General features: G+C 38.7%; 1 protein-coding gene across 2 annotated transcripts in view; it reads left to right on the top strand.

The window, feature by feature from the left end:
* The window catches only part of opcml (opioid binding protein/cell adhesion molecule-like), a 358727-nt gene that overhangs the window by 285659 nt on the left and 47749 nt on the right, over positions 1 to 25319 (top strand). For both annotated transcript variants that reach the window (XM_034889747.1, XM_034889746.1), the window contains one exon: positions 216 to 341. In XM_034889747.1, the coding sequence (XP_034745638.1) occupies positions 216 to 341 (126 nt within the window). The remainder of the gene's footprint in view (positions 1 to 215; positions 342 to 25319) is intronic.

Below are 25319 nucleotides of genomic sequence, written 5' to 3'. Positions count from 1 at the left end.
GCAAAGACACATGATGAAGAAAATCAATCATGTATAACAGCACAGCGAGCCAGAGAATTGTCAAATTTGTCAGCTAATTTCATGCTAATTGAGTCCCCAACTCTGGGTTATTTTTATCATCATCAATGTTCTGATCACGTCGAATAGCGATCCCTTTGCTCACGTGTCATTAATTAAGCTCAAACCATCAATCATGATTTTCCTTCTCCCCTCAGTACCCGCCAGGATCACTAACATATCAAAGGACATCGCAGTGAATGAGGGCAGCAACGTCAATCTCATGTGTCTGGCGGTCGGTCGACCTGAGGCCAACATCATATGGAAGCACCATTCACCAAGAGGTAAGACACAAGGTTTTTTATTTCTATTTTTATTTATTAAACCTGTCTGTAAGTTTTTATGTACAATGTATTTGGTAATTGAAAAGAGTGTGCCATGTAGAAGTTCTCATGTTCTGATTAGGATTCCTATGTGCAGTTACTGTACATACAGTACACAAAAGAAGAAAACAGTATTTGGTTTACTATTTGTAACTATGAATTCCAGTGCAGCTTGGATTCGGCAGTCGGCGGGGAAGTTACGGAATCAGATGTTATTATTTTTTTTCTGATTCTAACCAAATGTTATTTAGTGCATTGCAATGTTACATATCAAATCATTAACTCTTTGGCGTGGGCATCACCAGAGGCCTCACAATACGATATCGTCAAAATACTTATGATGGGATATCATTGTAAAACATAATGAAAGATTCTGCAAAAAAATTGTAGGGTTCTCAAGTTTGATCCAATAATGATGACAGTGTTCTGATTAAATGTAGTTTTAATGTAATGTAAATTAGGAAGACTATCAATACAGTATAATTTGAAATAAAATTAAGCAATGGATAATCAGTCCTGCCCTTATCCACTAACATTACCTTTTTTCCAACTGTTTTTTTTTCCCATATCCAAATTATGTTTCCGAGAGGAAACTTTGTCAACATCTGTTTTATTTAAAAATAAATCTATTTCTGTTTGTTCATGTCAATTCAATTTAGTGTTGCAAATGGGATTGTCAAGCAAACTGACCAACGCAAATGTATATGTATGTATGTATAAGGTATTTCCACGGAAAATATTGCAATACTATTCTGTATTAACCCCCCACAACCCAAGTAACTCTAGTGGATATTTAAGAATGTTTTCATTATTTTCTTTTCAACGTGTCAAAAACAAATGTGTCACGCGGCGCAGCAACAGCATTACCTCAGTCTAAAGGTGGCTGAACCATTCCTCCCACGCACGTGGCCTGATGTCGACAATCCCACGCAACACACACCTCCAACACATGCTTCACATCAATATTTGCCTACAAGCAGAACAGCCATTCACCTCCATGAATTTGTGTTAAAAAACTAGAGGATTCATCAAGAAAAATGCCAGGCTTTATCCCATTGACTAAGGTTTTCTTTTCTTTTCAACTTGGTGGATTGGAGGGGTTGGAACAGCACACCCTGTCGCCTGACAGGGCCACACAATCAACCATGATTTGGTTGGAGGCCACAGCTGCTTTGGCCTGTTCTGTTGCGCTGGCACCTCCCAGCCTGAAGGAGAGCCAAGCAAGCAACTTGATGCTCCTGTATGTGTGTGCATGCATGTGTCCTCTATGTTCTAATTGTGTCGGCTCCACGCGTCCCATTGAGCATTAGATGCTCTGAGTCATGTGTTGCTTTCTCTATAGGATCAGATGTTCAGCCTCCAGCTGTTCCTCTGTTACTCCACATTTTCTAGGGCCAGCACAATCTGGGTCTCCCAGCCCAGTGGCCCTCCGCCACCTCAGCCATCCACAACATTTCAACCCTTCACTTATTGGTTCAACCCAATATTTACTCTGAATGTCATGATTTGCTCACAACAAGTTTGGTTGAAATGTGAATTGTAATCACATTCAAAAGAGACAACTTTAATGAATGACCCTGAACCATCAAGACAGATTGTGCCATTAACCCCTCTGGGGTCTTGGTACAATATAATGCTTTTGCTACACATAATAACACATAATTTGGCACTTGTTTAGCACTAAAACAGCTAATAGTACCCCCTCTAATATTGCTACATCTTACAAGCTACTGCAAGCGACCAATGTGTCGCCAATGAAGGCCGATAAAGGTTTTTATGCTGAAATCGTCTTGTCTAGTGCAAACACAGCTTATTCAGTGCAAGCTAGGATTTTGTTCACAAAACCAAAAGAAGAGAAACTGGTGAATAGGCAATGTAAAAATAAAATATGACACACAGACACATACTACATATTTCATTACAGACACTGTCAATGTTTTTTTTTCTTCTGTTTTACAAGATGAAAATAGAAAATGTCTAATAGGTGTTCACATTCATAGTTTGAAATTGCACCAATAGGATAAAGAAGGTAAGCCACTTGTCACTACCAACCTTGAGCTCATGCACAGCAGCAAGAGCAGAAAATCTATAGAAAGTAATCAAAGTAATATAGAGGCATGATGTTTATGTATGTGTGTATGTGTTATTGTCAACAGGGAAAATAATGGGTTATCTTCTCTGACATTTGTCTGAGTTGAACTAATGAAAAGAGAGACTGTGTGGGGAGATGTTTGGGCAGCAAAATAAAATTCTCTCTGGCAGTCAGAATCTTAAATGTTTTTTTTTCCTGCAGAGTGGCATTTTCCTGACTTCCTCCTCACCGTTTGCTTTTCATGTTTGTCACCAGCGATAATGGACTGTTCCCTCAGAAGATAGTGTTTGGGTCTGTTAGTATGGCAGTAAAGAGAGCAGTCTTCTCCCTAAGTTAAACCGCATTTCCAGAAAGTCTCAAATGTGCTATGTGACTGCCTTCCCATTTGATAGTTGTTTTTCAATGGCATATCATTTAAAATGTTCACCCTCATACGGCGTCAGGAACATGAGCAAATGTGCTGGAGCGGCTGATGATGCAGAAAGATGCCTCACCTGTCACTATGAAAATGACAAGTGACATGAGAAAATTGGCTCTGGCGAACATGGAAAAAATATGGAAATACGGAAATAATGTTAAAGTTGCACTGCCTAATTTGAGCCCGAAGTTTGTTACCACAATCTAAACTGAGTTAGTGTCAGATTCCATGTCACTGTTTAATATGGATCGTGTTTCCGTTGCACTGTTGAATGAAGGGAGACACTGAAGCCTCTACAGTATAAACCAATCAATCCTCCAATACCGATGGTGACAGGAGTAAGACTTGTGCAGTGACTAGCAGCCCATAAAAGCGTAGCCTCTGTTTGTTTACTTGATGTCAAATTAAGTCTCAATTTTAATTCTGTACACTCCAAGACTCAGTCCCCATTTCAACTCAGTGAGGACTACATCAGTTATTCAGCAGTGTCCAGTGAATCTTTGGCTGCGGGCCACTAAAAGGATTAGAAGATATATGGTTAGGGGGAAAACAGTTTATTCAGGGGACAAAGCAATATGGATCCGTTCGACCCATTAAGGCTCATTAAAGTGGACAGGCTGTGAATGTTCACTCTCTCAGATGTCAGTTTGTGCCTTTCCTTTTTAAATGACTTTGAAAGATGGCTGTATATTGTAATGTCCCTAGAGGTGCTGTGACTAAGTGCTATCAGTTACAGTGTAACGTTGCCTCTAGTATATATGAAAAAACATGTGATGTGAAACCCATGTAAATCCAGTCATATTGTTTTTCACAATGTTGATACTTCCCTGAGTACACTTGAATGTAGTACCGCTATGTACTTACTTGTGTACAGTATACATTTTGAGTCGTGTTGTATCAAATCGCGCACATACAAATCATTTGTAAATCCAATGGTGGTGGCGCAGTGGATTTGACACGTGCCTTTAGTTTGAAAGATGTGGGTTTTATTTCCAATACGATACATTAACCACTGGGTCCCTGAGCAAGACACTTAAGCCTTAGTTGTTCCAGAGGCGTGCAACGTCTGATATATAGCAATTGTAAGTCGCTTATTAAAAGTGTCAGCTAAATGACAACCTGTAATCTATAGCCCAGTCTCATGGCTGTTCGTGAAAAGGTGACGTTATTTAATCTATTGATTATTGTACAGGGACACAATTTTCTCGTTTTGTTTGTGATGGTGAGCACAAATTTTCCTTCTTTTCCTAACCACAACCGGCACGTTGCAGCGCGTCCCACGTGTGGCAAGATCGCAGATCTTTCCTGGCGGCCGTTGTGTTCACCGTCTAGTGCGCGTGGTGTTTAATTTCCCCGTTGTTGCATCCCCCAGAGGCCGTGGATCATGTCCCGGTGGCAGTTGTTTATTTTGTGGTGACCACCACGAAATAAACTTGGATCAATACCAAATACTGCAGTATTGCACCACTAATTGTGTTTATGTTGGCATGCTGACATTAGCATCAAATTTAAAGCAACAGTGTTTAAATACTGTGTTAGCCAAGTTATTTCCCAAATGTGATACATTATAGATTACTAGTTACTCAAAATAGTCATTTGAGAGTAATTAGTTATATTACAGTATTACGGTATCTGAATTGTAATGTGTTACACTACTTAGGAATTACTTTTGAGTTACTTTTACCAAAAAAACTGTGGAAGTTTCTTTGGCAGCTAGCTTATAAATTTCACCACCGGATCAACAAAGACTCCTTTTTATCCACTTTAATACATCATTACATACATCATTCACAATATTTTGTATAATCAATATAAATATGCAAAGTAACTAAAGCTATAACAAATAAATAAGTAACACGTAAAGTAGGCAAGAAGGAGAAAATGAAAAAACCTCACAGCTGAAGTACGGCATTAATGTAAAATGTCTGTTTAAAGAACTGGAATAGGAAATGTATGTTGTTTAGTTTAAAACATTCCGAAGGAAATGGTTAATGATAGTGTCATTAAAACTCACAAAAATTTGCAGTACTTGATTTACAGCTGATATGTGAAAAGTTACACAACCTTATTTGTTTAACATTAATTACTTTGACTTCAAACCATCAAAGGAAATGCTTTTATTTTGAAATAGTCTACACGGAAGTTGTCTATTGTGTACTCTTGCTAGCTGTGAGATGAACGTGAGACACTAGATGCAAAACATCTGCTCACTTTCTTGTTTGTGAAACTGTAACATAGTGAACAGGAAATGGTCACAGTGAAAGACAAGCGTTTTTTTCGTTATTCAAAGCCATTTCACTACACGCATAGTTCCTCTTCACGGCTGATAAAATGTTGCTGAATTCTAAAAAGAAACCTCTAAATGTTGCGTTAAAATGCGTTCTTACTCACGTTACTGACATTGTAACGAGTATATTACCGATATTTAATTAGTAATGCGTTATATAACTGCTTTACTTTTGTAATATATTACTCCCAACACTGTTTAAATGTAGCCTCACAGAGCTGTGTAACGTTGTATGGTTATTCTTGTGTCAACAAATTTGTGCCAGAACCCGTAAAAGATCAAGAAAATGTGCAGGACCAAAATGGACCTGTCTATTATTTGAAAGCTGAGACACAGACCCATGCAGGATGGGGAATTGTCTAACTCATTCCCAACCGGACTCCGCAGACACAGACCTGAACAGTCACTGTTATGAACTACCCAGCTCCTAACTTTTGTTTTTTTCATTTGTGTCATTCATTCATGTTTAGTGCTTCCTGTTACCATGTTCAGATCACTTCATTTTCTTGCCTTTTCTGTGTTTTCTTGTCAGTTTTGATGGTTTAGCCCTGCAGTCACCGGACCTCCTGCTCACCTGTTCCCTACTCCCCATAAGTTAATCACTACTTACACCGCTCCTTCTCTTTTGTCAATTTGTTGGTTCATCATCATTTTCTTTTAATGCTTGCAGCCTGATTTCCTGTTTCTTGCTTGCTATTGCCAGTCTGTCTTTAGGACAAAAGCCTCTTCGCCTTCTGGAATAAATAATTGAATTTGTCCTCCTTCCTACAGAGCTGTTTTTTTGTAATGCACTCATATTTCAGATGTTGAGTCCTGACAGGTAAATTGAGAGACAAAAACACCTGAAGGCCAGTGGTTTGAAAAGTTGTTTTGAGCGGGATTGACAGAATCACAACAGCACAGACATATGCTGTCAATTTATGATTAGTCTCCTGATGAGTGTCATTCACAGTGTTATACAGCAGAGATGAATGGCACAATATTCACAGTGATGTTGCCTTCTAAAAAGAACAATACTCCAGCATTGCCTGCTAACTCTGGTTATCACCGGGAGAAGAAAAACATGTCAAGCATGTTTTGTTTTTTTTTCCTTCCTACTTTGGCGTCATACATTTATTTTAAATCTATGGTTTCAGATTCCTGCTAAATTTCATTTCAGTTTTACACTAGGTCACCAGTGCTTTAAGGACAGCCCTGTCTAGAAAATGTTACATAAAACGACTGAATGAAATGTGGGAAAAACATTTCTATTCATACTCTCCCTGTAGGTGGAAAGAACACATCAAATCTTTAATCTAGTGCAGGCTTTGACATTCAAGTGATTCTCACACACTGTCCTCCATTCCATGCCCTTCAACAGCCATACCATATCAGCAAGACAATTGTCAACGTATGCCAACCATAGAATAGAAGACTTTGGACAGACTTTAAAAAGTCTCACACCATCTCACATGTAAAGACAATCATCCCACTTACTGTTAAAGATTGTCATAATATGCAAAGACTGGAGATCTGGCAGGGTCAATTTGCAAGACCACAACTAGATTTGTTTAAAAACAAATTGAAGCCAAGCAAATTAGCAAGCGGTAACGTTAGCTGGTGACTTAAGGGAAAGGCTGCGTTTGTCAGCAGATAAGACTCCCGTTGGATGACGTGCTTCAGAAGGGTTGAAAATTGACAGCTGTCCCTTTTTAGCGCTTAGCTTAGCGTGGCGCCATAGCAACCATAAACAAAACTGGCTCTAGCCTTTTGCTGCTTCCTGTTTGATGAAAGCTTTACGATAATATCAAACAAGTTTGATTTTGTTGGAACATCAAGATGGGGAAAAAAACTGACTGAGACTCAGTTTAATGACCACATTACACCCAACTACTGAGAGGACGGGAGCCCCCCCTTACTCCAGCAAGACTCTTAGGATTTAACTCCGATATTGGAAATATGTGTGTGCCAGTGAAATAGCTTGAAAAGCTTTATGCAGCATTATGGGAACATGGCGAACATGTTTGAGAATGTGACTACATTAGAGTGAGTGGTCAAGCCTGTTCAACCTTTGTGAAGAGAAGAATACATGAGACATCCTAAACATAGAGGACAGGCCATTGATTGTCTCCTTACTTCAACTTTGACCCAATTAATGCTTTACAGGAATCGCAATTGACAGCAATGTATAACCCTTATAAAAGCCTTCATAAGACGTATAAAGCACAGTATGAACTGAACTCCGTTAATTAATTTTGAGCATTTTTACGCTGTTATGGGTGCTGAACGAATGGCTACACCATAATGGCATACATGATAATAACGATTATTTTGGATGAATATTGAGATCATGCTAATTTACCACGATTATGATTTTAGGGATAACATATTTTTGTGTTGCACTTTCACATGTACATAAACAGAGCGCTGCTTTCCATGTTGTTCTGCATTCCTGCTAATTTACATTCTTTGCATCATCTAAAGACTTTAAATTAGATATTCTTCACCTGAATTCAGTGAATCTCCTCAATGCAAAAAGCTTAAACTTTAATGGGACCAAAACTTTTTACCCAGCATGAAATCAACAGAGCATTGATTTCATTGTCACATTTTGCATTAAACAACATTTGCAATAAATAAGACTTATCTTACTTGTCACTAAATTGGACTTTTGTTTGCAACTACGATTTAACACACTCAAATGTCAGTCAAAGGATGTTCATCTTAAAAATAAAACCTTACAACCTTACAATCTCACAGCCTTAAATGAAAATGTTACCTGTGAATTAAAACAGGCTAGTAGCACCAAAACCATGAACATACATCATTGGTTTTGACAAACTAATGCTGACTTCCTTTCCTCGGTTTGCAATACACTGCCGGAAAAACCAAGATTGATTTGATATTCAGCAGAAGTAGTATCTATAAGCATATAATTGATTTTAAACAGCAATATCACAGTCCACTTTTTATGTCTGTTCAGGACAAATTGATGTGTTTTCGTTGGGTAATGCCTTTACCTGTGTTAGTTTGTAGCGCCTCGGCGCATGCGTGACATTCAGCTGTTTTGGTCTGAAATGCGGAGTTCCGGTTTTCTGAAAGTAAGTAGGCAGCACGCTTAAAAAGCTTGTCTAGTGTCCTTATTAAACATAACACCATGTTCATATAATTGTGTAACAAAATTGTGATTCTGATTGATATTCGATTAGTTGTGCAGCCCACCTACAACAGAGGAAGGACATTGTTATCAACAGAATACTCAACTGCAACTAAATATAACTTGGGAAAAAAGTTAACATAACAATGTGTCTCATATGGCATTTCCCTTACAAAAACACAGACAGGTGTGTTGCATGCTTATGAACAGCAACCAAGATGACAGCAGCTTTCTCCGCAAAGGCCAGCGAACATTTGAAATTTCATAAAGGACAAAGCCCGGATCCTCAGGGAGAAGTCTCTAGGCTGTGTTAGTCTCTCAATCAACAGAGTTCAAGTTGCCCACCATTATCCATAAGAGGCTGGGGAAGCTTGATCTACTCTCCAGGACAATATTATAAGAGCTCAAGAGAACAATGATGAAAGGAAAAAATAAAAGCACGCCAGCCAGAGTGCTTGAAGAAAATGCTCATGTGTTTGTTCCCTGTGGAGCAAACACTTAAAACTCAGGATGGCTCACTTTGCCAAAGAGTCATGTTCTGTATAACAGCCTCTGTGGTGTTGTTCCCTGTTTCATGGGTTCCTGAGAGAGCAAATGGAAAGAATAAAAAAAAAAAAATGCATGTACAGCCTTGAAGTTGAAGGAAAATTATCCTCTACAGTCCTTGGAAAGGCCATTACATTATTTTTCTGGACTCTCCAAAAATTTGAATGGCATGTTTTTTTTGTCTGTGATTTTACCTAGTGTTGTAATCATGATTAATTAAACATCACTTTTTCATTACTTTATCTTGTTTGTGGCCCTTCAAATAAAGTGCTGACCCGGTCCGTCTTTAACATTGGTGAATAAAGTATGATTTATGGTGGCATAAGGAGCAATCGGTCTTTGTGACCCATCAAAAAAAAAAAGTAAAAGCCAATATCCTACCTGGCTTAATATTGTTCTCAGGAATTTCTGTGTTAGCCCTGTATGTTGCTGTGAATGAAGCAGCTATAAAAATGCATCTGCAGAATGCTGTATTTGGTAAAACTTTACAATAAGGTACACAAAACAGTAGGTAGTTACTGTTGAATGAATGAGGAACCAAGGAGGAACTACTGGTTAGTAAATGATTAGTTACTGAATGACTGGGACTCAAGCACAAATGTTAAATTGATAGATTGTGTGCGTATTAAATCTGTTCATTGGAATCATGTTAATAAAATGAATACTTGTGATACAGGATGATTCTCCTCCTTGTGTCTGTATATTTACACAATTCAGCAGTAAGCCAAACTCCATTCAAATGAACATGGGAGTCAGGATATAGCGTCCAAGCTACCGGTGATTTATTTGGTGTCACGTCATTTACAGTGTGAATAGGCGTGAAAATGTAGAACATTAACAAAAATATACAATAAGCAAGATGTACTCTCAAAGAATCAAAATCAAATCAAATCAATTAAAGTATGGACAATATAATCTGTTTTGTGCAATAACATGGCCTTAAAATGTGTGCAATACTCTGCTGCAATGTATTCACTATTATTGTTCACCATTGCAATTTCTTAATTATGCAAACACTGTATTCTAAAATTCCTTTAACTATGTAAATACTGTACAAGTCCACAGTTGTTTTATTTCCTTAATTATTATACTACTCTGATATTTATTTACTCTTACAACTGTAACACATAATTTTCCAGTTTCCAGTTTTTCAGTTGTATAGTGATTTAAGTACAGTGAGTTTGAAAGTTTGGCCACCCCAGGTAAAAATGTGTATGAATGTGCAAAAAGAAGCCAAGATGCAACGATCTCCAAAATGCTTCAAATGAAAGATTAGACATTTGTATAACATGGCACAAAAAGTTAGATTGTATTTCCATCATTTTCATCACAAAAATAATGTCCAGATATTGTTCTATGGTTTGTGCTAAACTAGTTCTTACAGACAATGCTTTTCGAAGGCATAAACAAGGATTGCAGAAGATGAAATGTGAGTCCATTTAGCAAAAATACATACTAAAAACTAAAATGGCCGACTTACTGTTCTTAAAGGGCCGGTAGGGAGGTTAATTCACTAAACCTGAAGGCAAAACACAATGTTTGAGTAATAGTAATTAATGGTTAGGTAATCATTTGTTAAGACGAAGCAGCTAACTAAGGATCAACCCTTCTTCGGCCTTTAACTACCACTCAACAGAAACCCAGGGTGGCAGGGTTAAAGCTTGCCTTGCAGCAGCATGCAACTTCTTTTAAGCCTTGATTGTGCAAAGAAAATACGTTCTTTGCCAATATAAATGTTTCTGAAAAAATAAAAAAGATATAATATAAGATATAATATGTAATATATTATATCTTATTATATAAGATATAATATTATCTATAATATTAAAATATATTATGAGAGCCACTCTGTATCTCGTCTATCATTTTTATTATATATGGTATAAAAAGAAGAAGGGAAGAAAAGAAACAAAAACAGTCTAAATGTGTGTAGGTACAGTATGTGTGTGTCTATGATGAGTATAAGTGAAACATAAGATTTTGTGTTTACTAAAGGATGAAAGTAGAGAAAGGGTGTCGGACCTGATACGTTGTTTATGAACTTTGTCCTAATCCTACAAAGCATTATTTGTTTGAATGACTTTCAATAATTTTGGAAGATTGTGCTGAGTTACTCTAAAAGTAATTTTAATTATATACAGTATATGAATGCAAAAATGTATCAATACATATTTTTTATTGTAATGTTTTACATGTTCAAATTATCTACTACTACTACTACTATTAATATGATTCCCATTAACAGTTTTCCTAATAGTGATCATTAATATAGTAACAAGCACTCAAACACACACACACACACCGTCATAATGTAACTAATCATTAACTAACAAGTAGTTCCTCATTCTTTCCTCATTCAATTAACAGTAACCACTACTACTTAAAAATAAAATTAAAATATTGTGATCTCAGTATCATTTAGCCAACATACCCCTTTAATTCCTATTACATTTAATGTTATGCCACCATTAATCAAATCTTATCTATCAATCTGAAAGACTATCCAGGTCAGCACTTTTTATTTCAAGGGCCAAAAACATGATCGTTAACAATGATTGAATTCTTCCGGTTATATCCACACTGAAGTTTTTTAAAGATGACATAAACATCATCATTATTAATACAGAAGTCATGATGATTCAACTACCTTAATTGATGCATTAATTGAAGTATTCTTCCTGCAATAAGTCATGCATGAGATACTATTTATCCTTGTACATTACTGATAGTGTATGAAATACATGCATGAATCCCAGTCAAGCATGGTCAGTCATGTACCATTATTATAAAGTGTTATTTTTTAATTTTGTCCCATATTTTCAACGCCTCTTTTTTCCAGCATTGATGGCACCTAATTTCTAATTTAAGTGCAACCCCTTTGGTTATAACATGATGCTATGCACACTGATGATTGCTTGCAATTAAAAGTGTTATCTTTGTCATGACAACGTGTACCTGTGTCAGAGAACCGAGTTTAACAAGCATGAATCTGATATAGTGTTAGATTGCAAGTGAAATGAAAGTGTAACTGTAACAAATGCAGCTACTTTTGCTGCTTTCATGTAAAACTGGGTCAAACTAATTGGCACCCAATAAAGAATTCACTGGCACAGAGACTCAACAGTGTTTCACGCAACAGAGCTATATCAATCTTGTAATGATTAAAATCTTTTCTGCCTCATGCATATTCATGACCTTTTTTTAACTTTAAAAAGAGAGGACATGGAGGGACCTCTGTTGTATTTTAAAAGTTGGAATGCTTTTAACAAGGTGATGTTGATGAAAACCATATGTTATGTGTTATATATTTAAAAGCAATACAAAAAGCAAGACCTTTTTTATATTGCTTTCATTTGCTTTTGAATAAAAAAAAGAAAAGAAAATATTAAGAGGGAAGGTTTTAACCGGTAAGATTGCATATCATAAAATTTAAAGATCCCCTCCATTAAAAAATTGTAATAATAATTTTTTTATACACCGGGTTTACATCGGTGGGTGCCTGCTTTCTTTTGGTGGCCATGTGAAGCAGTTATGTTGTTCACACATTACACGCCACGCAGCTCCGCAAACGGCTCGCCATCTGGAACATTCGTTTCAACTTTTTCTTCAAAGCCGCGAGTGAATTTTGCAGAGAAACACTCTAATGATATATCATAAGCAATATAGAAGACATATTACAGGTATAAATAAAATAAACGTGATGACATCTTATTCTGGTGAATGTTGAAATATAACATGATAATATCCTCTGCTTGCTTACCCGTTTGATTTCCCTGCCCCTTTCCTTGCTGTGTGTGACACATCTAAAACTGCCCATCGACTACATTTACCAAGAAATAGCCTTGTCCCAGTACTTTTTGTGATTTTATTTGTTGTTTTTTACCACGTACTTGTTTAATTTCTCAGTTGTGTCTAAAACAGAGAGTGAAAGACAAAAACGCACACGCACACACACACACACACACACACACACACACACACACACACGCTTTTATGTGTGGAGTGGTAAACGAGATGAATTGCAGGTGTGCTCAGCCAGCCGTACCCCCAGCTGAACCAACACTGCCAGGGAGAGAAACCAAAAGGGAAGGGGGGCGGGGGGGAAGAAACAAAAACAAAAACATAACACCAAACATAAAAGCAAACCGTTTTTGCATAATTCTTTGTGGAGAAACTCAGTTATGCCTCTCAACAAGTGTTAGCCGAATAAGAATTTCTTGATGATGAGCGCGCTGTATAAAAATGTAACGCTCCAAAAGATACAAACTGTGATGGCCTGCTGTTGAAGACAAACCTTTCACAATCATCTTTTATTTTATTTTAACATTAAAATTTTAAAAAATTAAAATGAAGGCAAAAAAATATAACATGCCATCATATGGGAAAACTGATGTCTTACACTATTGAATGTCTACAATAAACAAACTTCTACACCCCTCATTTTGGTCTCACTATCAACAACCCCACCTGGTCTCCATCGCCACACATCCGTAACCTGGGAGTCATCTTTCGACAGCAAGCTCACTTTTAAAAACCACATCAACCAAATAACCAGAATTGCCTTCTTTCACTTCAAAAACATTGCCCGTCTCCGCCCATCAATCACCTCCTCTGCTGCTGAAACTGTTATTCAAGCCTTCCAGTGACTCCTGCAACAGCATTCTTCATGGTTCAACTGTAAAAGCCTTAAATAAACTCCAATACATCCAAAACTCTGGGGCCCGTCTCCTCACCCACACCCATTCCGTGATCATCACTTCCGTCCTTCAGAACCGCCACACTGTTTCCCAACGCAGCCAGTTTAAAGTCCTCTTCCACACCGCCAAAGCCCTCCATAACCAGGCTCCTCAGGACCAAGCACCATGACTGGAGTGACAGAGCTTTTAACGTAGCAGCCCCCTCCCTCTGGAACTCCCTATCCATACACATCTGTGACTGTACTGACTTGGACACATTCAAAACACTTGTCTATACACACTTCTTCAGACTAGCTTTCCACCCACAATAGTATTATGTATCACTGATAATTGCTGATTTTATTCTTTGTAATTGTTTTTTATGTTTGTTTCATGTGTTTATGGTCACACTCGTGTTGGCCTCGCCACATGCTGACAACACGCAACACACACATCTATGCAGACACAAACTCTCCAGAGAATCTCTGTGACAGACAGCTGTGATCTACAATATACAAATATGATACACAATTCTAATGTGATTGGTTACTCTTCAATGAGGTCACATTGTAGGTTTATCAGCTACTCCCTGGAGCTTCAGCTTCAGAATCCACCATCTAAAGAAATGTCCTTCCTCTCATCTCAACAACACCCCCAAAAATAAGAGGACACATGCATAAAGTATAACACATTGATGGACACTTTAATCCCAAGAGAAAGTTTGAGACCAGAGTGGAATCTTCTTTTTAGGTTGGCACTTGGTACCACAGTGTGTGACTATTCTTCAGCACCAGGGATTAAATGTTCAAAAACAAGGAAAAATACCATACGGATTGTGACCCATTTTCAGTGCTGAGGGAGGGCTTTTTTGCCTTTAGTTTAGACAGCAGTAGCTCTGTGGCAGACAGCATCCAAGACATTACTATGAATACAGTATGTCCTAGGGCCCAAGAGAAGTGGAAACCAAACTCCATTGTGGAAGTGAATTCCCCCCTAAGAGCAATTGGCAGTATCATTAAAGAAATTATTGTTGGTCTCTTTCAGTCTCCACAGTTAAACTCACAGTTGCAATCAGTAGCTAGAGAAGGACATCAAGACTATAGAGGGATCACTTTGGTACTTCAAGCCAATTACAATGAATCAGACAGGGTTGAGCATTGGGAATATGTCTAGAGATGCTGATTGTTAGCCAGCCAGACCGAAACACAGCGGCAAGTGAAAATAAAGCATATAGCATTAGAGGAAAACATTTTCCCAATACCCTGTTGTATGGCCTGTGTACTTTAGGGAAGTCTCCAAGCAAGTCTTCTTTTCAAACGTATTGGCCAAATGCACTTCTGAAATCACAACGTGGGAGTTCGGGGTGTTGTTTGGCTGTTAGAGGTGATAAAAGTAGTATGCGGTTGTGTGAGTATAGCATGCTAATGTAGGTGTGTGTTTCTGTGTGTGTGTGTGTGAGCGCGTAGTTTACAAGGAACCCAAAGGCCTGACGCAAACTCTCTGTTTCACCCCACCACCCACACTAGGTGCAGACGGCTATGAGAAACAAGTGCAAAGCATTTACAAAAAGTGCAGGCAAGTGTTAGTGAAAAGGGAGAGGGTCTTTGAGTAAGACAGGGATGGAGAAGGAAAAAAAAACTCTGAGGAGGAAGAGAGGGGCACAGTGGGTGTTAAGAGTGCGTCAACACCCGTCAAGAGACTGTAAACAGCATAAGCGTTCACCTTTTCAACTTCCTTGCAAGATAAAACACCAGCAGGGGGCTTGAAAACATCATTAGCTTGTGTTTCCCTGGGGGGAACAGGGTCGGCTGTGGCTCAGTGGTAGAGCGGTTGCCTGCCAATCGGAAGGTTGGTGGTTCGATCCCCGCCCCCTGCAGTCATTGTCGAAGTGTCCTTGGGCAAGACACTGAACCCCGAGTTGCCCCCGGTGCTGTGCATCGGAGTGTGAATGTGTGTGAATGTTTATCTGATGAGCAAGTGGCACCTTGTACGGCAGCCCCGGCCACAGTGTATGAATGTGTGTGAATGGTGAATGTTTCCTGTAGATGTAAAAGCACTTTGAGCAGTTGTTAAGACTGGAAAACCGCTATATAAATACAGCACATTTAACAGTTAAACTGGTGCACCTTTGTGAGAGCAGGTTGTCACCAAGGGGTTAACCTCTCCTCTCTGAGCCATTTTGATGCTACCAACCCATCACTCGTCATTAGCATCCCATTGTCTGCCATTCATTACAGCGCCACTATGACAATGAATGACTTTAAATCTGAAGTATTTAAAGACTCTGTTTGTTTTTTGTTTTATTTGAAATCATTGTTTATACATTGTTTATTTGAAATCCATAAAATAATATTTTGTTCTTATTACAAACAATAACAGAAGATGGAAATCATTTCAAAAATGCTTTAGCACTCTATGATTGTTTGATTGCTAACGTTAGCTCAAAAAGTCATTCCAATGAAAGCCTTTGTTGTGTTTGATTGCTAGCTTGTAGCTAAGCTACATTTCTAGCTTTTAGCTATGCTAGAGATGCATCTTAGCTACAAGCTGTATCTAGCTAACTCATTTCTAGCGTGTAGCTAAGCTAGCAGTCAGTTATCTCAAAACGCCATTCAACTGACAACCTTTGTTGTGTTTGTTGCTAACTTGTAGCTAGCAGTGAAGCAACTTTGTTAAGTAGTTCCATTTTTACTGTATTGACAATACAGAAGTCTCTCATTAACATCTTCTAGGCTACTTGTTGCAAAGTAACACATGCACAACGCACATCTGCACTCGACTCACATCAGGTAGTGCACACAGGTGGTGAAATGTTTGGGAAAAAGTTTTTCACTGAAATCCCTACATGGAAGAGGAGATGTGCATTCAGACACTTTCATCTCCTCACTTCAGAAAACTTGAGACGCAACCATCAGGGAGATGGACATCGTTTGTGTAAAACTGTTGCCAGTTGTTAAGTGTGATTTGTGTTAGATTCAAGATAAATTTGATAAATATATTTGGGAAACAATGATTGATGGAAATCTAAATTGTTTCTTTTCATATTGTATTGGAAATGTATAGTTTTTAGTTAATATATGAATACTGTTTGAATATTGTTTGATAAAACATGAGGCTATCTGTGTTTTTCTGATTTAGCTGGGATGAGTTTCTCATTAGAATTAGTTGATTTTAATTGCTATTTATAATGTGGTTACAGTGACAGTTTAAAATGTCCTTACTTGAAGAAATGCTTATTTCTTTGTGTTTTGCCTTTAAAGGTTGTCAACCTTACGACAATCTTCTACTGCTATAAGAAATTAGAATGTACCTACAAACTGAAATCCATCTGAAACAAACTAAACTGGAGTTAACTAAAGGAGAAGTCAGAATATATTTGAGTGGTCCCTTGCATCCTTCAGTCCTTGAAAAGGCTTTTTTCAAGTTTGGGCAAAGAGCCGAAGTGTGAACCATAGGTAACTTGACAGAGGGCTAAAGGAAAGATTAGTGCATCAAGCAGCTCCCAATTTGCTCTTAGTGGTGTCTTATCAAGAACATTTTGCCGCTAAAAGCCACCAGAAAGCCTTAGACAGGTGCAGACTGTTCCGAGTGAATGGCTCCTGCTCTCCTGTCCTCAATCATTAATCACAAAAGTCATTTCCCCTTGAAGCCAAATCATTAATAACACATAGAATGTGGACATTTGTACTCACACCTGTTTCCCTTTGCTAGAACGGTAGAGGGGAGGGACTGGTTTGCACTGACTTATCTTGTGACTGAGGGTTAGGAGGAATATTGTTTCCTAATTAATTGCTATATATCAACATAATGAGCTGTTGAAATACCTGTGCTGTTGAGGGCTTTTTCTGAAGGGAGAGGGGGGTTTATTTGGTTATTTGGTTATTTGAAGACATTTTCAATGAGATGTTAAGCATTGCCAGCTTGGCACATTCACAACAATGAAAGTCAATGCACATTTCTGTTCTGTCATACATGAAACCCGACGCCAAATAGACTTTAAAAGAAATAAAAAGATATGTGCATTACACTACCTTTCTTTTGCATTTGGTCTGTGAAAAAACAACACTCAGAACTACATTTTAAACAACAAATTATTTTCATCTTGGATAACTTGGAAAACTGACGGCCATTTCTCTGCAGAGGGTTGCTAGGGAGGTTATTCCTCTTAATATTTGCTTTCAGAGTAGTGACCTGCCAATATATTTAATAATCCTCCATTGGGAAATCTCCCAGCAATGACATGCAAACACTGGAGGTTTTCTCTCCAGCTCACTGAACTGCAAGCATCTGAGAAGGAAGAAAAGCCAGGTAGAGAGAACTCATAATATATAGGCATGGAGGACAAAGGGTTCTTCATGAAACCTAAATCAAGAGGTGTTGCTCTGCATACTCCAAAAATTGAGAGAAAAGCCCTTTGTGACCTGCGTTTCCCTCTACAACAGCCCCGTTCACTTCACCAATGCCTTGCCTCACTCTGGCGCCTCATGCCCAGTCAAAGGGGATAATATCTCACCACAGCATGCATCAATGATTCTCTATGTGTTGTAATTTTTTCTATTCTCAATGTGTTGTGACTTTTATGGTTTTAAAACATAACATAACCAACCCCCGCCCCCGCCCAAAAAAAGATGACACAGTAACCAAGATATTCAAGACCATTAAAACAAAATACACATAAACCAAATGAACATATTGCAACGTCCCTGAATAAGCAGCCGTTGAGACGTTATAGACAATTTACTGTAGTTTTTCTTACTGACCTGAATACAGGCTATCAGGTAACCAACACCAAAACAAAGAAACAATTTTGTCAACTGACGTTACCTAGACATTACTAGCCACTCGCTAGCTCGGTCTCCGTCAAAACTGAACCCCTTTCTTCATGTAGGACATAACAAAAACCACCTCCCCCTTTTTCAAATGCCGCCACCCTAGCCATCTCAAAAGACCACTCCTGGATTGACGGCACTTCTTCAATCTTCCATCCTTTTAAAATAATCTGTCTGGCTATCATTAAAATACTCCGGAACCAGTTTCTTATATGCTTATCCATCTAGGATATAGGATTGATCCATCTCCCGGAACAAACAATCTTGGGCTAAATGGAGCCTGGGTCCCTGCAATCAGACATACAGTAGGTTATCATGGTGTTGTACTTCTTAAAAGCTTCTGTCAGAAAAAAGTAGTTTCTTTAATCCTAGGAGGGATCAGCTAACGCTCTCTTTCTCACACTCAGGCAAACATCAAATCGTTGCATGCAAACCTATTGATGAGAGAACAAAAGTTCATTTTACAATGAACTAAATATATTGCCATTATCATTTTGTCGTCTAATATCATTGACATTCAGCTTTTAACCTTCGCAGTAATTGACTTTTATTCATTCGTGAATGTTCCAAAGCAGACAGTTTCTCATCTTTAGAAGATACAATGGAAACATCAAGAGACTTTAACCCCTCGTCTAGACCACAAATGTCAAGTCAGCTTTGCACATTATAAAAGAAAGTGCAATAGGAAGTTTATTCTAGATGTTATCAAGGCATGTATTAGAATTTCAGCATCTGTTGATAAAAATGTAACGTGGTTGGATTTCATGAAGGTGGAAGAAGACAGTTTGTGATATATATTGAGGTGGGGCTCAAATGGAAGGAATGGATTGAATACTATTAACACATTCTTAACTGTGTGGGTCAGAGATACTGAAGCCAACAAGGTTATTGGAAGAATCTGTTAAAAAGCAATGTGAATTTAGCTGGACCAACAATCTATGTTCAGATGCAGGACGTTATTACACATCCAGTGATGTACTTACTATCACATGATGAGTGATTGACTTACAGGAAGATAGATTTGTGTAGCATCATTAATAATAAATAGTAAACTATTAAAAAAATAAATAGTAAAGGTTGCCAAGGGAAACACCCACCCAGCGGCTTGAAGCTTAGATGCTGTTTTCACATAAATAGTCTCTTTTGAAAATTGTAAAGAAAAAAATAAACAATATAAACAGCTGTGGTGGGCACCCAGATAGCTCAGTTAGTAGAGCGGGTGCCCATGTATAGAAGGTTACTCCTCGACACAGCGGGCCGGGGTTCGAGTCCGGCCAGCGGCCCTTTGCTGCATGTCACTCCCCCTCTCTCTCCCCTTTCATATATTCAACTGTCCTGTCATTAAACGCTTAAAAATCACTCTGACATCTCTCCATTAGTGCATGTATAGATCCTGAGCATGTGTGTATGTGTAGTTCAGGACTGTGTGTAAACTAGCAAAGTGTGGACACAGAGTGTAAATTGTAATTTCCCCATAGGGGATCAATAAACAAATTAAAAATTAAAAGGCCCAAAAAATAATAATCTTTTAAAAAAAAAACAGCTGTGGTTTTATCATGGCTTATAGTTTCAATTTTTTTGTGAGAATAATTTTAATTTTACGTTACAGGTATTCTAAGCAGCATTTTCCTGAAAGTCAATTTTCGACTAACACAAAAGTAATCCCTCTTATGCTTCTCTTACATAGAAGTTTGTGGTGGTGTCTGTATCTGCAGAGACCCACCAACTGACAATGTGTACAAAGAACACTTTTAAGTTTAACTTGAGGGCATTTTTACATATCTTTTTGGATTCTCCTTTTAAGTGTTTTTGCATATCACCTGATCCCCATGTGTTTCATATCAAAATCATATCAGAAGAAACTCGACTTTCTGTATAGTGGAGCCTGAAATTGTTCCAGAGCAGTGTATAAAGAGATAATTTGGCCCTAAAGCAGAAATATTTCTCAAATCTCCTGTGAAAACATACCTACATTCATTATTTTTGGTGCTTGAAATGGGTTTACCACAGTCTTGGGTTCACAAATAGCATGATTTATGAATAAAACAGTAAACAAATGACATTTTGTAATATTGCGCCGATTCATCTTTAGTCCTCAGAGGGTTAAACTAACCTAGTTAATATGATGTTCTTGAGGAAGAATTGACTGAGACAGTGGTGAGGAAAAACTTCCTTTTTACAGAAAGAAACCCCCAACAAACCCTGGCTCATGGTGGGCGGCCATCTTGAGGTTAAAGGGGTATCCTTCCAATTTAACTACCAAGTCCTCATAACCGTTCATCCACATAGGTCATAAGTTCTTACCCTTTTTCATTTTCTTTCAGCTTTCCACGACTTCTTTAGTGCTAACACTGCATTACATGACTTTCTGCATTGTTTCTGTAGAGCTCTACATTGACCGCCTACTTTTATGACAGCTCTGGTTCCGGAAGTGTTTTTCCCCTTTCACATGTTCCATTGCTGTTTCAAAAATTGCTCAAAAGGTTTTATGGAACCAAGGTCATGGACCATGCCAACCAGCTAAGAGAAGAATCATGACCATGAAACATTTGATTCAGCACAAAAAAACAGGCAATGATACAAGACTGGGTACAGAAACTATTATAGACTTCAATGGTAGAAGCTCTGTTCTTAAAGCAAGATTAGTTTTATATGAACTTCTACAGGAGCAGAAACTTTAGTTTTACAACCACCTAGCAGGTGGTCCCACACGGTCTCACGACCATTCGTGAAATGGTCACCTCATATTATCTATTGATTCATGTACATGGACACATTTATCTCGTCTTTTGTAATGGGAAGCATCTATATGGAAGATCGGTTTAGGAAGAACAGGGAAAGGACACGTCACATGCTGGGACACGATCCCCGGTCTCTGGGGGACGTGCATCAACATGGGCCGGTAGGGTTTAGGAAATGAACAAAGGAGAAATAAACGTCACACGGGGGAGACGGGCGCGGTCCCTGGGGGATGCGGGACAACAACGGGATGGTTGTGTTTAGGAAAAGAACATCAGGGAAAGGACATGTCACACGCCGGGACACAATCTGCGGACTCGGGGGACGCGTGACAACAACGAGACGCTTTTGTTTAGGGAAAAGAACAACGAGGCAATGAAACGCCACAAGCGGGACAAAATACCCCGAGCTCCAGGTTGAAAGTTCTGTTTTACCCATCCACCATCCCAACCAACCTCCCTGCGTGGATTTTTGGCATTTCATACTTCTCGCTACCTTATTTGTGCTGTGATCCCCAAATAATGCTTACATTTAAAGATGTTACCCATAAACTTGTTGGTGTACTCAAAGTGACCATAACACAAACTGCCATGAGAATGGTTCAGACATTTTGGCTGATAATATAAGTCCCTATGGTGAAAATCAATGGGATCAATGAGCTCTATAAGACTTATAAATGATGCTGACGACCAAGGGAATTGGTTTTCGGGGGAGAACAGTCTCAATTTAACCTTCTCCTTGTCCTCCTTGTCAAAAAGATTTTGGAATCCATGGTCAATATCCTTTATTTGTATAGAATTATACAAAACTAAGTTAATAAATAAATGCATTTATTTGAGTTAATAAAGCAGATTTTCTGAATCATTTGGACTGATTTTTAAGATCAGAGGAACGTACTGTATGTTGAGTGGATGATTTGGTCAGGATGCTGATTTGAAACCATTTCAATTTTCACCCGAAATTCAATGAAAGTAATTAATTGTATTTGCAAAAAGCATAGCATGGAATCCATCTTTTTTTGTGGTAATTTGGTTTAAAAGAATGCCATATTTCTGATATAGACATTTTTAAAGGGGTTCAATTTGACCCAAGGACAACAGGAGGGTTAACACAACATTTAAGAAAGCAATGAACCAGAATGTTACCATGATGTTGTTACCCTTACCTGTTACTCTTGGTGTCATCAGGGGTTTCTCAGATTGGGTTTGAGACTTCACAGATGTACGTGTTTGTATGGAAGTACAATAATACATGCTGGAGTAATCTTTAACGCATATGACAAAGTACAGGACAAAGTATTAGTTGTAATGCCTGTTTTTTACCCCTTACTCTTATGAGGGGGGAATTAAACTCTGGTTGTGATTCCTGGATCTTTGCTGCCAGGCATCCTGCTGGCCGGTGAGCAAGAGTTGGATAGTGAGTTGGGTTGCCTCCGTGCCCGCATCATTTCCCAGCGGGATGCCAGGAGCAGTGTTGTCCTTTGTTTTGCCAAGACTTATCTAGATCCTGGACTGCAGGACATTACCGTTCAACCGGTTGAATCGTTTTCTGCGTGTCAATCTGACGGCCCCATTCCGCTTTATGATGACGAATAATGCACAGGTTAAAGGAGCTGACGATATTACATTTCCCTGGAATTGTACGATTTCAGTTACAAATAACATTGTTTCCTTATCAAACAGAGCTGTTATTACAATTTAGTAAACAATGAAGTTAGAAAGTTAGGTAGACTTGCAAAGTTCTGAAACTAGATAATTTGCCAGGACATATGGTTAGGACATATTGTTCTGGTGATTGACGACAGATTGCCTATCTGGTTGCAGAAGGCACGGTTGAACAGTTAGAAGACTTTAGCCACACCTTGGAGGAACTTTAACCGGTCCCAGATGCAGAAGCAGGTGTTTTTAACAGATCTAATCAATAATGCAGCAGTTCCTTGGAGTACCCTCCCCGAGCCCAGCTGCAAGATGTCTCTTACTGTTTGCTAGTAAATATAAGTTTAGGGGAAAAAAATGCATACTACCTCAACATGCTATCGAGTCTTTGAACTTCTTTTGTTTGAAATTCTCTACTTCACAGTACATACAGCAGCTCACCTATGAATCAATGTACTATAAAGACCTCTGATGATTGGGCTTTTTTTTCCCAGCCTGAGTTACAGCACTTGTACTTCATAACCTCAGCTCCAAAAGGCTTTGAATTCACTCAGTGGTTTTAATTTGAAAGGGCCTGATGAGGGAAAACACCTATTGATTGATCATTGTTCTCAGGAAAGGTCATGCATTTGAAATGAATGAGGCAAACGAGGGGGGTGAAATGGGAGACCGCTCAGCAATTAAATTATGATGCAGCGGGAGGCGGGTTGGGGAGGCTTCAAGTGGAATAAACAGCACATTCAGGCGAGTTAATGTGACCTATCATCACAGGCGCAGAGGAAGAAAAAGAAAAAATGATTCTGCTGTCAGAGGAGCGGTGTGGAGTGAGTAAGGGAGGGCGGCATGACTCCAGGCTGCTGTTGTGCCTCACTTAATAGCACAGATAGAGGAAAGAGACAAACAAATGCACACGGAGCACATAGAATAAACAAAAGCATAAATGCAAAAAGGTACACAAAGAGGCGCACTGAGGCCTAACAGCTTCTCACAATTTGTACAGAGCGCCGACACAAGGCGCAAGTTATTGGATGTGTCAGGAAAGCCAAACATAGGAAAGAGTGAATAGCTAGGAAAGGATATTATGGTTGTTGCCGAGCAGACACAACATGGCAACCTTCTGTTCAAATGTCAAAAAGGTTGCTTTTTTAAAATATGGGATTCTCTACATTTTGAAGGACGTACCGTAGCCACTCATAAATATGGTAATGATAGCACTCATTAGGCTGCCTCATGTCAGTCAGACATGCATTCACAGGTAAATCATTCCAACACTGTGTGAGCCAGGTGGCCTGCAAATCTAAACCCGTCTTTCCTATTTATCAGAGCACAGGGGTTTGTAAAAGTTCCACATTTTGCATAATTATTCTATACGTGATCTCACTGATACTGAAACTGTGGGAATTTGATCTTCTTCTCTAATGTATGTGTATTTTAGACATAAGGACTTGTAGTGGTCTGTGGATTGCTGAGTCATATGCAATACATTCCTGCCATAAGGTGTGCAATAATATGGTTTAGCTTCACACTTAGCACTGCTAGATGGAAAACAAAAAATTGCCAAGCTCATTTACATTGGCGTGCAAGTTTATGGAGTGTAGTTATGGAGTCTTCTTGGGGTTCTTGTTTTTTTTTTCTTTGTTCATTATTTATTTTATTAACGTTTAAACAACCTGCATACTAGCAAAGTGAGGCCTTTTTTTTCTAATTAAGCCGTCATCTTGCCATAATTAGGGCATTGTGAAATAAAGTGTAACCATTTTCAATATATAATTTGTTATGCTCTGCTGAGGAAGCAAAAATGTATCGCCATATATCAAATTAGAGTGTCCTCATTCTGTCAAGATGTGAGAAACTGAGCCAAGAAAGTGGAAGCACTTTCTTTTGCTCATGAAGAATGTGGGTCACAAGCATGTGAGAGCCCATCCACATGACTGACTTGAATACAGCATTATTAATCTCACTCATTTGTTCTGGCGAGACACCTGTATATGCAATTTACAGTTTCCTGCCAAAATGGCTGGCATGCTGCTATCCCTAAATTCCACCAGATTCCGGACGTGCCGTGGCCGCCGCCAGCAATCGCAGCCAATCCCGATAATACTTGTAATTCCACCAACTGAACCACGGCACAACACAAACGCGGTTCTCCGCTCTCATGCGCTAACTATTTAAGCCATTCTCATTACCAACTTGACAAATACTGACGCTCGGTCAGTGTCCATCAGCCTCACATACCAACACATATAACCCCCCTTTAATGCCTGTATGGAACACATCTGGCAGAGATGACGTTGTATGAAGTGAGACAACAGAAGAGAGAAGTATGTAAGACTTAAAATCTGCGTGGGTTGAACAACACAGGATTTTCACCCACTTGTAACCCCATCCGCCATCTTTTCCTAAGCTTAACTGTCCCATTCTTATGCTGCATGTCAGTTAAAAGTACGCCCTGATGCAGTGTCAAAAAGTGATGCATAAAATCCTGACCACTTTCTGCGTCATTAAGAAACGCCAAAGGCACCTGACCAAGCCTCTCTATTTGACACGATGTGAGTGAGAAT

The sequence above is a fragment of the Etheostoma cragini genome, chromosome 13 (assembly GCF_013103735.1).
Source record: "Etheostoma cragini isolate CJK2018 chromosome 13, CSU_Ecrag_1.0, whole genome shotgun sequence".
In the NCBI taxonomy this organism is placed as follows: domain Eukaryota; kingdom Metazoa; phylum Chordata; class Actinopteri; order Perciformes; family Percidae; genus Etheostoma; species Etheostoma cragini.
This window is presented reverse-complemented; position numbering and strand designations above follow the sequence as displayed.